At 31.8% G+C, this 15684-nt stretch overlaps 1 protein-coding gene across 4 annotated transcripts; it reads left to right on the top strand.

Annotated features, from left to right (window-relative positions):
* Window positions 1-11358: 11358 nt before the first annotated feature.
* LOC148205691 (uncharacterized) lies at window positions 11359-14556 on the top strand. Of its 4 annotated transcripts, none has more exons than XM_088111694.1 (4): window positions 11370-11474; window positions 13049-13182; window positions 13391-13549; window positions 14124-14556. In XM_088111694.1, the coding sequence occupies exons 2-4, from the start codon at window positions 13180-13182 to the stop codon at window positions 14379-14381; spliced, it is 420 nt and encodes a 139-aa protein (XP_087967820.1). In that variant the 5' UTR covers window positions 11370-11474; window positions 13049-13179; the 3' UTR covers window positions 14382-14556. The 4 variants fall into 4 exon arrangements, with proteins under 4 accessions (XP_087967814.1, XP_087967820.1, XP_087967815.1 ...); XM_088111689.1 differs by having other exon boundaries at window positions 11377-11474; window positions 11604-13182; XM_088111699.1 differs by lacking the exon at window positions 13049-13182 and adding an exon at window positions 11604-11675 and having other exon boundaries at window positions 11448-11474.
* Window positions 14557-15684: the final 1128 nt, after the last annotated feature.

Raw genomic sequence — 15684 nt, forward strand, 5'->3', positions numbered from 1 at the left:
TTGGATAAAAATAACCATCAACACATAATTAATTATGTGAAAAGATAATCAATTATCAATTAAAGTGATGTTTTAAAACGGTGGGAGGCGCAACAACGTTTGGAGCAGTGAACGGAGAAGGATTTTATAGTTTCATTCAAAAACCCCATATATACCCTATAGTATCCAAAACTTATTCGTAAACTACGAAACAATTCAATAATATAATATCAATAACAAAACCTATTTAATCCAAAAATCCCCGTTTCTATGAAATTGTATAATTATTGTTGATATCACTAGTAAAAAGTGTGGTTTCTAACGCACCATATACGCTTCGGTTATGCGAAAATCGAAGCGTACAACACTATATACCTCGGTTACAACTTAACTCGTGGAGGAATGTTGATATTGTCTCGGTTAATATAAGACCCGAGGCCTATACTTCTGCACAGAAGGCCTTATTACCTTGGGTTGACGACAACCGATGTCTAAACACATTTGCAAGTCAGGCTTTTTGCCTGAAAGTCCTCTGCAAGTCAGGCTTTTTGGCTGACAACTCGCCTATTGCCTCGGTCTGCTAGGCAACCGATGCCTAAACCTCTGCACCTGCTACGTTGCCTGGTACTTTGTCTGCTACGCCAGACCTAAGGCATTAGTTCAGTCGGGAACTGAGGTCGTTGGTCCCGCACCTCCTAACATTTAAGATTTCATACGTTTTGTCCAACACTTTATACTTCGTTTTTGCTTTTAACCGGTGCTATATGGCGCTATTACCTCGTGTTTTTGAGTAACCGAGGTAGTAGCTCCACTTCAGTTTTTTTAACCTACAGACCTTTCATTTGCGTCGCACAGCTTCTTCTTCCTCTACGTATACCTCTTCTTCCTTTGCGTAACTTCTTCTTCTGCGGGTTCGTCCACCACTGCCACCCGTGTGCTGCCAGTAGTCTCGTGCGTCCTACGAAAAAAAAAAAAATCAAAACATCTACTGTTTCGGTTAAGGATGAACCGAGGTGGTATCCTACCCTTTTATGCCTCGGTTCGCACCCGAGGCAAAAAGTAGTAGACTTTTTGTCTCGCCTGGATATGCCTCGGTTCGAGAACCGCTGCCTATGAGCAAAAATAACCGCTGTCGTTTTCCCTGACTGCACTAATGTATATATAATCATTTTGGTGTACAAAAGAATTCAAATTACCATATAAAATCAAAACAATATCATGTAAACAAGAAAAATTTATCCTAAAATTCAATTTTTCTCCATTTTTAAGAATTTCCATAAACCAAATTATCTACATAAAAGAATCTCACTTATTTTTAAGGAGAATAGCTCCCTTACTGAAATTTCCTTTCATCAAATCTAAGAAACTAGCATTTAGATGAGTTAAGTTAGAAAAATAATTAATTAATTTGAATAATTTAAAATTTTTTACACTGAAATAATTTGTTTGAATAAAATAATTAAAAAAGAATTAAAATTTAAGCCATCCTAAAAGGTATTTTAAATTATTGAAATAAAATAATTTCAAATACTCAAAAATATAAAAAATTTGAAATTTTATTTATTTTTATTTTTTTCATTCCATTTAAGTTGAATCAAATTAACATAAAGTAAAGACTTAATCAAGTCAATTTAAACCAAAGACTTAGTTGTACGTTATAAAATGTCATTTTTTCATTAATGTAATTTGAAACTGATAAAAAAACAAATTGATCAAACTAAATTGAAAGTTAAAATAGAAAAGTCCGAATCAATTGGGTGTATATATTTTATAAATTGTTATTAAAATTAATTATTATAGTAATTAATTATTTTTTCTTTAAAAATAGTTTTTATTTAATAATGTTTTTAGTGAAAGAAAATAAATGATTTTGTCTAAAAATGTTTTAATAATATTAGTGGAATACCTTCTGATATAATAGTAATAAAGAGCTTTTGGCAGATGAAGGAAAAGGAAGATCTTAATATAAGTCATGCACAAACCGACAATGCGCTACAATGAGCTTGTGTCCATATGTGCCATTCTCTTTCATCACAATATAATCTTAGGTGTCGGTTATAATAGTAAATAAGGGTGAGTCATTTTCACATATTTATATGATTGGGTGTTGCTCCCTCCACCACCACACCTTTCTCCCTCCACCTCCCCAATTTTTTTTAATTCCAATTATATCCTCAAATTAAAATTTTTTATTTTTATTATTTTAATTTATTCCAAACCTAGTTCTCCTACTTTACTCCCTGCACTCAATCTTTCCATCTCTCAATTTCGTTTAACAATTTGTCTTCTGTTTTACTTTACAACTCCATTTGTCTTCTCCGTTTCACTTCTCCTCATACGATTCTTTCTTCTTCATTTTCCTTACATTATTAAAATACATTAAAAATATATTAAAAAATAATAAATCAAAACATTTAAATTAAATTATTAAAATATTTCCAAAATAAAGAATAAACTAATAAAATAAATCCTAAAATTAAAAACGTAACTCGGAGTCCGTTTAAGGAAAGAACTGATGTCAACATCCGTTTATGGAAAGAACGGATGTCAATATCCGTTTAAGGAAAGAACGGATGTCAACATCCGTTTAAGGAAAAAAACGGATGTCAACATCCGTTTAAGGAAAAAACGGATGTCGACATCCGTTTTTTCCTTAAACGGATGTTGACATCCGTTTTTTTCCTTAAACGGATGTTGACATCCGTTCTTTCCTTAAACGGATGTTGACATCCGTTGAAGGATGTCACCGTTTAAAAGTTACGTTTTTTATTTTAGGGTTTTATTTGAAGGTTTATTCGAAAACACACACCTTAAGGAAGCAACACACGCACTGCACCACTCCACATACTGCACCACGAGAACGACACTGCATCACGAGAGCGACACTGCACCACGAGAGGGAGACTACTTGATAATTCTTTCCACTACCATCAACCTTTACAACTTGTAGTATCTCACCGCGACAAAAGAAAGAGATGAAGAAAAATAATGTTAAAATAAAAGAAAAATATTTTAGTCATGTAGGAGGAACTAAAATAGGTTATTAGTGGAATAGGTTGTGAATGGGTAAAATTAAAAAAATTAACCCTAAAAATAAAATTTTATTTAAGGGCAAAATAGTAAAGGGGAGGTGGAGGAAGAAAGGTGTGGTGGTGGAGGGAGCAACACCCTGTATGATTCCTCCCACGAATAAGAGACACCCAATGCAGATAAAACTTCTGTAGCCATGTGCATGGAATCTCTACATAAATGTTAGAACTCATTATCTCTACTCAAAGTTCATTTTATGAGTTTGAATTTTAAAAATATAATTTAGTTATCTTAATATAATAGTTTTAATTATATTATTTTTACTTTTTAATTAGTTTGTTTTATTTTACCAAACATGCTATTACAAATATGTTTTTATTTTTGGTTTTATTTTATACTTGTTTAATTTTACTGTATGTATACAATTTAATATGTTAACATTTGAAAGTTTATAATGGTATCTAAGATCACTTTATCTAAGATCACTTTATTTAGAAGTAAAATATTTTGAATACATCATTTGAATTTTAAATTGTGAGTCTCTCTCTCTCTATATATATAAGAGGATTTTTATTTGTTTATATTTGTTTTTCAAATTTACTTTTTAAATAATATTTTTAATTAAAATAATTATTTTATCAATTTTATAATTTTCTTTAAATTTAATCGTTTTTTAATTTGACCTCTTTTTAAACTTAACACTTTTTTAATTATAAAACTACTTATAAAATAAATAAAAACTATTTACAAAAATATAAAAATTATATATATTTAATTTCATAATCTATATTATTATATCTATATTATTATATAAAGATGATTCATCACTTTTTTTTTCAATTTTATTCTTTTAAGTCATTTTTTATTATTTAACTGTTTTTGTATTTAACTATTTTTTTAATTTAATCACTTTTTATAACTAAATAAATAAAAATTATATATAATTAAATTGTAAAAATAATTTATATTTATTTTATAACTATAGTTTCTTTTTTTACTATAAAATAAGTTAAATCACATGTGTGTATGTGTTTTCACTATTTTTTTTAAAATTCAAATAAGAATAAAAGGAGAAATATTGAAAGATATGTAGTTTATAAATCAAAATTTAAAGTTATAATAGAATTTTCTTTCAAATATTGAAAATTTCATTTAAAATTATTAGAAATTAATTTAGAAAGGTTATTTGAAAAGGATTGTGAGAGAGAAACATGACTACTTAGGAGAACAACATAATGTTTACAAGGTAGAAAGAGAAAATAAAATAAAAGTTATTAATATTTAATTAGATAATGAAACCTTCTCTCTTTATATTTTAATTTATAATATTTGAATTATTTTGATTATGATTATTAAATTTTTAAAAAAATATATTTAAAGAAAAGTCACCAAAAAACACAAAGTTTAAAAAATATACATAGACAAACTCTCCTCTACCCAGAATTTCACTAAAGATGAAATAATGATGCTATCTATTGTTCCATATAAATAAGGAGAATGTGAAAGATGAAAACTTAAAAAAATATTAGTAATTCCAATAATTTTTATAGAACTAATATGTTTATTTTCCCAAACTTCAATTGCTGTACTTAGTACAGGAAAAAAAATCTCAGCAAAAGGTTTTTATTTTATTTTTTAACATAGACATTAGTATTCCAATTTATAATTTATCCTAATTTATGTTTATAATTAGCATACGAGAAATTCACTTTTAATAATTTTAGTTCATTTATAACAAATGAATACATTGATAATTTTAAATTTGGGAAGAGTGGACATTTTTTCTTATTCAAAATGAAATTTTCTTCACTAGCGTTCAATGATTGATAAATAATTTTATCCTTAGATTTTCAGAATGACATAGTTTTAAACATTAAATTTGTTATTGAACTTATCAAATAATGATTGGTAAATTATTCAGTTAAACAATAGATTAATAGTTGACCTATATTAATTGGTTTATATTGAATATATAAAATCATATAAACTAAATTTGGCACATATTTATCAACCACATACATCGGTTTGGTTGTTAAATGACATGTTAATAGTACCTAAAACATCTTAATGTAAAATATTCACTTAAAATATAAAGTATAATTTTTTTATTGTTGGAAGATTTTTCCATTAAAGCAACACTACTGCATTAAAAGGATATAGCCTCGGTTATTTTGGGTTATAGACACCGGTTTGGTAACCGGTGCATATCCAAACGAGGTAAAAAGGTTACCTCTTTTTGCCTCGGTTGTGACCCGAATCAAAAAATGATAGAATTTTGCCTCGGTTTCTGCTGAACCGAGTTAATATCTTGGATTCTACTGCCTCGTTTGAGACCTGAACCGAGGTAGTATAGTGAGTATAGTGTTTTTCGATTTTCCAATGTTCCAGGCCTTCCATCACATTAACTTATTATCATTTTCTCTGTTGCATCTTTCAATCTCAAACACTGTAAAACCACAACCAGAAAAAGAAAGCAAAATCTCACAACCAAAGAGGAAAATATCCAGAAAGGCTAAAATCATATTCAGATTCTTTCATAAATATAACAGAATCATACAATATAAAAAAAACACAAAAAAGAAAACACAAAAATGGAGCCAACAACGGCGACTTTGTTGAGCAACGGCGGTCCGACGACTGGCCTCGGCTCCAACGTGAGGTTGCGAACGGCACTTCCCCAGACGCGAATCCGCGAAGAGGCATCAGATCTGTAGATCTGAGATTGGAACGAGAGTCGGTTGGGACGTTGGGGATCTCTGTTGCGGGTGAGCCGGGCCTTCAGATCTGTAGATCTGAGATTTTTCACCGCCAAAAGCCACCGCCAACAGCAACCGCTAACAGCCACCGCCAACAGCCACCGCCAACAGCCACCGCCAACAGCCACCGCCAACAGCCACCGCCAACAGAGATGGGGCCGCTTGCACAGGCAAGGTGGTGGTGGCTCCTTGTAGCAGCGGGGCAGCGCCGGGGCAGCGGCGAGGCCGCTTGCTCTTCGCTCCAGAGACTCAATGGCAGGTGAGGTGGAAGCTGCACTCGAGCTGTCGCCCAGGACGAGGTGGTGGTGGCTCCCGGCAGTGGCGGGGCAGCAGCGGGGCAGCGATAGCGACACTTACAACAACAGAAGCAAGATTGGAAGAGAGAAAAGCGAGCTTGGAACAAGAGAAGCGAGATTGGAACGAGAGAGAAGCTTCTAGGGAACGAGAAAAATAAAAGGAAAGTGAGAGAGCTTCTAGGGAACGAGAGAGAAGCGAGAAAAATAAAAGGAAGAAGAGAGAGCTCCTAGGTTTTCTCGTGCTTCAGTCCAAGTCCAAGCCCATATGCCTCGGTCCATTTGGTAACCGAGGCAGTAACTTTTTCACCTGAGGTATATACCTCGGTTTATTCTGTCAACCGAGTCAATATATCTTTTAGACACCGGTTATTTAATAACCGAAGCATATAATGATTTGAAAATTACAACTCTGCCACCGCGTCTGATACGCTTCGGTTCCAAAAAAACTTAGGCATAATGTATGAGTTAAAAATGAAATTTTGTACTAGTGCAACATTCAAGATGTCTAGCAAAGAGGTATAAAAGACAAGGGTTAAATATGTTTTTAGTCCCTAAACTATAAAGCGAATTTGCTTTTAGTCCCTTTTTCAAAGTAAGGTACATTTTAGTCTTTCTATTTAAAACAAACGTTAATTTTTTATCCTCACGGGAGGATCAAAAATTAAAAATTAAGGTTTTTTTGAAGGAGGAGGACTAAAATGTACCTTACTTTGAAAGATGGACTAAAAGCAAATTCGCTTTGATAGTTTAGGGACTAAAAACATATTTAACCCAAAAAACAAAAGATGAATGTTTTTTTATATCTCATACTAACAAAATAAAATGTTGATAAAAAATAAAAAAAAATTAAAAAAAAATTAAAAAAAAATTATTATAAGTCTCACTATAACTATAAATAAAGTTAATTTAAATAACTTAAAATCTTTCAATTTAGTAAAGTTAGGTTGGAATTAAAGTTTAATTCTTAACCTATATGAAAACTATGAGTGAAAACATATTTCAACTAAATAATCTTTTATTTATATATATATATATATATATATATATATATATATATATATATATATATATATATATATATATATATACACACACGAAAGTCTCACATTAAATTAAAAATAAATTCATTTAAAAAACTTAAATTATGAGACCACAACAAATTTTCTTAAGATCTACTATTGTTAAAAAATTAGACAAAATCTTAATCTTATTAGACACAATTTAATCTATAAAAATACAATAACATTTTAAAATAAATTAAAAATACTCTTCAACTTACCAAATAAAGGAATGAATATCCCTCACAAAATTACTAGTAAATAAATAAATGAACAACAATCCATATTAATGACTAATGTTGCATATGTAACCTCTCAATTTCGAAAGCTTACAAATGATAAAATAAGATATTATAAAATTGATCAAACAAAACAAATTGTCTCAACACATAAATAAGTTAAACATTGATAAAATACAATCACTCATATAAACATTCATAAACAGTTGACACTAGACTCTATGATCCAGATACATGCCTTTGACATTGGATTTCACCATAGGCATGCACTTGTAGTAGTGTTTATATTGTGCAGAGTTATAAACAAAGGTGTTGTCGCCCTACTACTCACAAAGTTAATCCCCTTTGCGCATAGAACCAAAATAGTCCAATGATTAGGACCTTCTCCCATTCTCTCCCCTACCATTCCTCTCTATATGAGTTGAATGATTGGTAATATATTATGATACTTACTTTATAAACCCCCATATATCAATGCATACGCTACACATCACCACCACACAAAATTTCTCCTTCAAATTCTCTCGACACAATACCACACATATCCACAAAGTATCCTCATCTCAATAAATCATCAAAATAGTCACAAGCATACATAAAGTCATTTTAAATCTATGTCAAACAAGACAAATAGATCCATACATACACACTCGCGCTCAAAGGTGACGTCCAACGCTATACTTTTCACAAAATGTGATGTCAGCGCTAGCTATGACGCTTAGCATCATTCCTTTCGCAAAAAGTTATACTTAACAACACTTTATGGTGCTTAGCACCCTAGAGTTAAAATGCACTAGACCTATAATACAATAATGACACTCAAGGACACCCTAACACCGCTCAACGCTAAACCATTCACAAAAATAAATGCTTAGTGAAACATTTCTTAACATTATACTGTTCACAATATATAGCGCTTGACGATTCAAAATTGGCGCTCAACAGCTCGGAGGTAAAATGCTCCCAAATATGCCAAATGAATGATAGTGGCATATTTCACCATGAATTCAGTATTGAATTAGAGAAAATATCAACTCTTTCTTAGCCTTTTGCCTTGTAAATCCTAGTTTTCTTTTAGTTTAATGAGTGGTTTCATCTTAAGCTTTAATTAGATAAATTAGATAAATTGATCACTAACACCTTCATTTACACAGTTAAATTAGTTGGAAGAAGTCTCTGCATCAAATGAAGGTGTTGGAACCAAGGAAAACAAGAAAAACAACAAAAATATGAAGAATCAGAATTCTGTTGAAGCTAGCTCGGGCGCCATTTTTCAATGGGCACTAGAGCGCCAATGCACCATGGCTGGACCGCGCTGGGATGCCCCCTACATATGGGCGTTGGGGCGCCATTTTGCTGACTGTTGCGCACTGGAGCGCGAACTTAAGTGCGAACTTAAGCGCGACTGCTGCTGATTTGGCAGATTGGGTTTATTTAACCCGAAAATGGAAGGGCTTTGACATCTTTTGACACCCAAACGCAATTTCTTTCATTAGGAGCTCTTGGAGGCGAGCTAGGAGCTGTGGGAACAGTCCATATTCTTCCTTGGGTCTTCTTCCTTGTTCTATTTCCATCATTGTTGTAAGCTCGAGCTCTCCATCCATGGAGAGCTAGTTTCATTGTTGTTGGGGATTGATGTAACCACTCAAATCTTATGTAAACTATTTTGTTTTGAATGAATATATGCATGTCTCATTGATTGTTAGTGTTTAATTCTTTCTCTTAATGCTTGTTGTGAAGTTGCTATTCATGGCACGATTTTAGAGTTGCTTGATATTGGGAAATGTTGGGTAAATCTGGAACTGGATTAAACTACTAAAGGAAATAGTATCTAGGGATAGAACTAGGACCTTTGGTTGTCTTAAATCTCAATTCTTAATGCGGAAATAATTGTTAGGTTTTTCAAGGGATTGAAGCCTAATAAGGAAGTCTAGGCTCTCTCTACCAAGGGATTGGGTTTGAGTAATTTAGTAGTTTGACATTGACATATTAATGAAGAGGAAGTGATTTTCTATACATAAGAGTGAAGTAGGTGAAGTCATACCCCCAACAATACCATTCTATATCATTTCTAATCTTTCCATTTCCAAGTGTTTGAGTATCTAAGATCACTTTTATCATTTATGTTTCATGTTTACTTTAATTGCACTAAAACCCAAATTATGGAATCATTCTTTAGTCTAAGTTAGTTCCAAATTATACGATTGTTTGGTGACACGAGTCTCTTGGAAAACGATATTTGGTCTTACCGGTTTATTACTTGATATTGATACACTTGCCAAATTCTCAATAATGAACTAGCGCTCAACAATAATGTGCCATCACTCAATGCTACATCAGAACATATCAGATGAAAACTCAATGATTTGGGAAATTGAAACCTGCTTAAATGACCAAATTGGTATTCCTTTCTTAGTACTTTGGTCAAAAACAATTTTTAATATTAACGTACATACCAATTTGCTCAAATGATAAGATTTTAAGTTCCTTAATCAACATCAAATTAATCAAGACAAACAATATAATAAACACCCAACATAAACCAAATTTCATCAAATCAAGGCTAATAATATCACTTAATCTTGCACAACGTACATTTCGATATATTTATAACTTAAAAACAAAGCAATTACCTTTCCTTACCTGAGAGAAAAACAAATTTGGTTTAAGAAACCTCAAAACTCTTCAAGCTCACAAGATGTACTATCTACATTTAAGAATAATACAAACACAATTAGGGCAAACCACTTAATAATGATTGAAAGTTGAAAATTTTTTAGTAAGTGAATAGTTTCAGTAGTTAAAAAAACTAGTATAAATATAACTTTTGCATTCTATATTTTTTTTTGTCTTTTTATATAAAACTTGTTCTATAACTTTTTATATTTTCTTTAAAAAAGATATGCACAACTTCTTAAAATCACTAAGTAACTATCATCTGTTGTTACTTTACATATTTTATATATATATATATATAAATGTAAAAAATATAGTAGTTATGCTGTATTGATCATTCAATTTGCTCTGACTTCCAATTTATTCTGAAGCTCAAATTTGTACCATAATATTGGTATTAAGTATTATTCATTTTAGTGTTTCGTATTCAACTTTATCTACAGAAAACATCTTAAAAGATTCATAAAATAATGTATTTAAATTATTTTTATCTTCCTCTCATAATATTAGACTCTTTAGAAGTACAGGATCATCATTAATTTTTTTTTTTAAAACCCCTTACTAATGATATGAATAGTCAATAGTCAAAACTTTAAAACGTGGTGGTAAATATAACAATACAATTTATTTTAAAAGATGAGTATTAATTTAATATTTGCAATTGATATCAGAATTTGACATTATAAAAGAAACAAATTAAAGTTCTTGACCGTGACAACTACCAATCAACATGATATAATTCTTGATATTACGGAAAAGAACAATTTGGTTATTGACTTTTTCGACTATCAATTAATTTAGTTCCCTAGATAATCAATTTGGTCTATATCCAAACATTAGATATAATTCATCACTTTCATGCATAAAATATAATTTTGTCTTTATGAAAATATTAAATTAATATATCAAGGACCAAAGTAGTTACCAGTCATGTACTAAATGATTATAATCATCAGATTGAAGATCAAAATGTTTAACTATTTTTTTTAAATTACTATTTCTTATTTATTTTTGGTATTATTTACTCAAAATGGTGAATAAGGTAAAGAAAAAGTACATATGTTTACTCCAGAAGTTTTTCTCTAAAACTTGCATACTAAACGACGTTAATAGAAAAAGTGTGTTAATTATTAACAAATTGTTTTCATCATTGACTAAAGTACATAACATTTGAGATTGGTTTCTGAAATATCATGAATTAATCTAAGTAACAAATTTGGTGCGCAAAATTGATCTTTAATTCGAGCAATGTTCCACAGGCGATGTGGGGCCTGGAGTCTTAAATGTCTAACGTTTAAGGAAGGATACTATTAAACCAGTTAGGAGACACGTATATTGTTCTTTGGTTTCTCTCCAATACAAAATTTAGTTTTTTCTCCGTGATCATCATTTTGTCATCAATTTCTCGGTAGAGGCAACTGACACAACATGGTTTCAGAGGTAATAATAATTCAGTGCCCTTTCGTTATTCCTCTGCACAACTTGCAACCATGACATCAAAATATGTCTTCTTTCTCCATCTTCTTCAACCATTCACCATTTCTCTTACCACTCCCTTTCTTTTTTCAGTTGATTGTTTTTAAGCACTCCAAAAGAACAATACTTCTTTCTGGGTGTGTTACTGCTATTGATGAATACATGGTGATGTGTATGAACTTTCCAGTGTTTAAATTGTAATTGATTCTGGATCTCTCTGGGTTTTTTCTTTTTCTGTGTGAGGATGGTTCTGTTCTTAGTATGCAGTCTCTTGATTCGTTGAATTAGAGAGTAATCAGTTTGTAGGGCACGTATGTTCTATGTTCTGTTTCTGTTTTCTTATAATAATTAATAATCTTGCAAGTCCATCAATATGTGATGGAACTGGAACTGAATTTCTGCTGTTTTGTGAACTTGGAGTTATATTCTAGAAATTATTAGGTGAAGGAATGTTGAGCATAATGCAGTTATGTGTGTGTGTGAGTAGAATTTGCCTTAGCCAGATGGAGTGATACAATGAAAAGAAAACAATGTGTATGGACTATGATCAATGTGCGTACTGTAAAATTTGTACTTTCCAGATGGACTGACATGAAGAAATGACCCCATTAGTGTCTCAAGTTAGGACCGTATTGTAAGTAGTAGCTGTGAGAACAGTGAGCATACGAACTAACATTTCATTAAAACCCATCAATGTTTGTTGTCCGAACTTCGTTGTAAGAATGTGATTTTGATCTGAAAGATAGTCTTGGGGATGCCAACATGTCATTTACTAGAAGCAGAAAATGGGGTAACAAATGTTGATGGTCCTGTCCGGAAGATTACTATTTCATAATTTTGGCAAATTGAAGAGTTAAAGCCAGGGAAAAGGTAGGTCCAATTTTAAATTTTTAGCTTAAAATGATAAACTAGATGGTATAGGAACACAGTTTCTCTTAAATGAATGTCTTTCTCACTGGAACAATTATCAGTAAACATAACCATTCATGTATCATTTTGACCAACTATTCTTTTCATTTCATATAGTATGTAACAAGATAAGGAAATCTAGCAAAGGCACATGATGTGGGCCAAATCCCAAATCGAAAAGGAGCAAAATATTTTTTAAAAAAGGTTCGATAAGTGTGGCAACTAGATCTGGGAATTTTCTGGAGAAATGAGCCCATTCAATTCACACTGAGCATTGTTTTTAAAGCGCCAGTGAACACCAATTAAGTGCAAATTATTCAGACAATTTGATTTCTATCAGTTATATTTTCCCTTCATAATTCGGTAATAATTAGCTCTTTGTAATACAACTAGAAGATTCATAAATGGTCGGTGATAGAGTTTGCTGTCTGACATGAGACCAAAAGGTTGTCTGAACAAATTGTGTGGGTTTTAGAATCTAATGACACTATGTTTTACCAACCTCATCTATATAGATGATTCTTCTGACAGATTTGTAGGCCTTTTAGTCATTTGAAATTAGATTTTATGATCTTCTTTCCTACCGGATCTGTTGTTCAATTTACTTTCTTTCCTTACATCTTTGAAAGGGAAGAACAGCATTGTCATATAAACAAGATTGAAGGAGAATAGAATTAGTACATCCAGGAGGATAGTATAGAACAGTTATGCAATGTTCAGAATTTCTGAAAGATTTCCATAACGCTTACACTTGCTGAAAATGGTACCTTCAATATTACTCTATCTTTCTTTTGTTCTAGCATAATATTTGCCATACATATCTCAACCTCTCCAATTCAGTACCAGTGTTTGGGAACTCTTGTGACTGATCTGCTGATGTTACTTTTGCTATAACTGTACTCAATTTTTCATCTGGTCCTTGTTTTGAACTTGATTTGTATGTATTTCTTATTCTTGGCATCAATTCTCAGAACGATGAAATGCCTATTGGATGGCCATTTGGTCTGGGCTTTCTGAATACAAGACTTAGAGATGTAGAATCACTTCCAGCTGCTCCAGTAGAGCCACACTCAATGCACATTCCGTCCACCAGTTTTTCCTCATTCTCATCCTCCAACCTTGATACTGAGGTAATTCGAATTAACTGATACTATTTTTCTTTCTTTCTCATTTCATTAACTGAAATTAACTAAGGAACAACAGAAGTTCACAGTTAAAGTTAAACTATCTAAGGGAACTGTACTTCTGATCAGAGTGTACACAAATGAACACATTAACCACTTATTTCAGAACAACAATTAATAGAATCTATGTTGTTATGGAAAAGAACTCTGTGTAAACCATGTGTGGCTGACATTTCTTTCCATTCTTTACACTTCTAGAATTGAGTCAATGTAGACAATCAATGTGAGAACTACCAATTTCATAGAGTAATGGACTTCATCTAGAGGCACAGGAGGACCTACATACAGTTGAGGGTAGGCAAAAATATACCCTCTAATCTAGGGAAAACCATAAGAGAAATCATTTTTTACCTTTTGCAACCTCCTTTTATGATTTTGAACTCCTAAACCCATACTCAATTATGTGTTATTAGTTAATAAAGAAAAGGGTTGGTTAAAGAAAACTGAATTGAGCACTAGTAAGAGAAGATGTAAAAAATAAATGGTCGTTTTAACAATGTTGTTGTGTTGGAAAAAGCAGTCGACAGCATCTTTCTTTCAAGACAACAGTGTATCCCTGGGGCATCTGATTGGGCTGAGAGCAGGAGAAAAGGGACGGTTGTACTTTCCAAACTCAGTGAGAATAGAAGAAAGGGAGGAGAAAACATTAGCAAAGTGTTCCACTTCTGACGATGACTCTAAAGTAAAAGAAGAAGAAATGTCTGGTGGCATTTGTATACCTATACTACTTGAGGCCCTATTCAAGATCAGCAAAAGTAAGAAAAGTTCAAGTAACTAGCCTTGTCTCTACTCAAAATTAACAACAATCATTTTTCTTTCGTTTCCCATTTAAACTTTCCAAAGTAGAATAGAAAAGGGAGTCTTGTGTATTTTGTTATTCTGTTCTTTAGCAGCATTCTGTCTCTTCTACCACATCTTTGCATACCCAATAAAATGTTTTCCAGTTCTTGTGATCTTCCAAACTTTAATTTTCAGTTAGTTGTAAAAGTTTGTGCTCCGTGTGCATAATTACATAGATGTTGATTAATCAGCGAGTGAAGCAAGTCATAAAAATATGATTCCATTAGAGATTCTCGTGAAGTCCCAATTTTTTCACACCCCTCTCACCATCCATCGAGACTCTCGTATAGTTGCAATCTTCGTCAAGAGGGAAATAATTGAAATCACTATGTTTTAACATTATGAATTACTTATATTTGTTATAATTATGATTCCTTATTTTAGATATTACTTATTCAACATATTCTATATCTTTTTTTCTCCCTGACGAACCATTATTATGTTTACTTAAATCTGTAATTTTTTTTTTGTCAAAGTGTGAAATATATATATATATATATATATATATATATATATATATATATATATTAGGTCTGATTGGTTCTAATTAAAAATAAATAAAGATAAAATTAAACATTCAATATAAAAATTCTCATAAATACAGTTATATTTATATAATTTTTTTTAAAATAATCAAATTACTCTATATAGGTTATGTTTTTTTTATCTACATTGTACTAGTGAAATCTAGTCCATTGGGCTGGGTTGAATAGGCTAAATTTTGGAAGTTTCACCCTGCACTTCCAATCCCTTCATCCTACACTTTCAAATTTTTGTAAAATGTCTAACTTTAAAAAATTAATGGTCAAATATTCCTTTTTAGCTTGTCAGTGCGTACACAAATATTCTCTCTCTCGCATCTCATTATTAACTTCCCTCCGCACAACACACAACACTCTTTCTTCTCCATTCTCGCATAACACACAGCACACGAAACACACTCTTTCCTCTCCATTCTCGCGCAATACATAGCACACAAAACACACTCTTTCCTCTCCATTCTCGCACAATACACAACACACCCTCAAGGATCTGGTAATCGATTACACGAACCCTGTAATCGATTATCAGGGACATGAGGGTCATTTGTATAGAAAGTTTAACGTGACTACCTAGGTGAAACAACAACACTCCCCATGATGGTTTTTGTTCTGTTTTTGTTGAATGTTTTCATTTTTTGAGATGAGTGAGTGAGTTTAATGCTATTGGGTGTGTTAACTGCACCAATGATGAGGTTAGGC

This window comes from Vigna umbellata, chromosome 1 (assembly GCF_029865625.1).
Source record: "Vigna umbellata cultivar VRB3 chromosome 1, Vumbellata_1.0, whole genome shotgun sequence".
NCBI lineage: Eukaryota > Viridiplantae > Streptophyta > Magnoliopsida > Fabales > Fabaceae > Vigna > Vigna umbellata.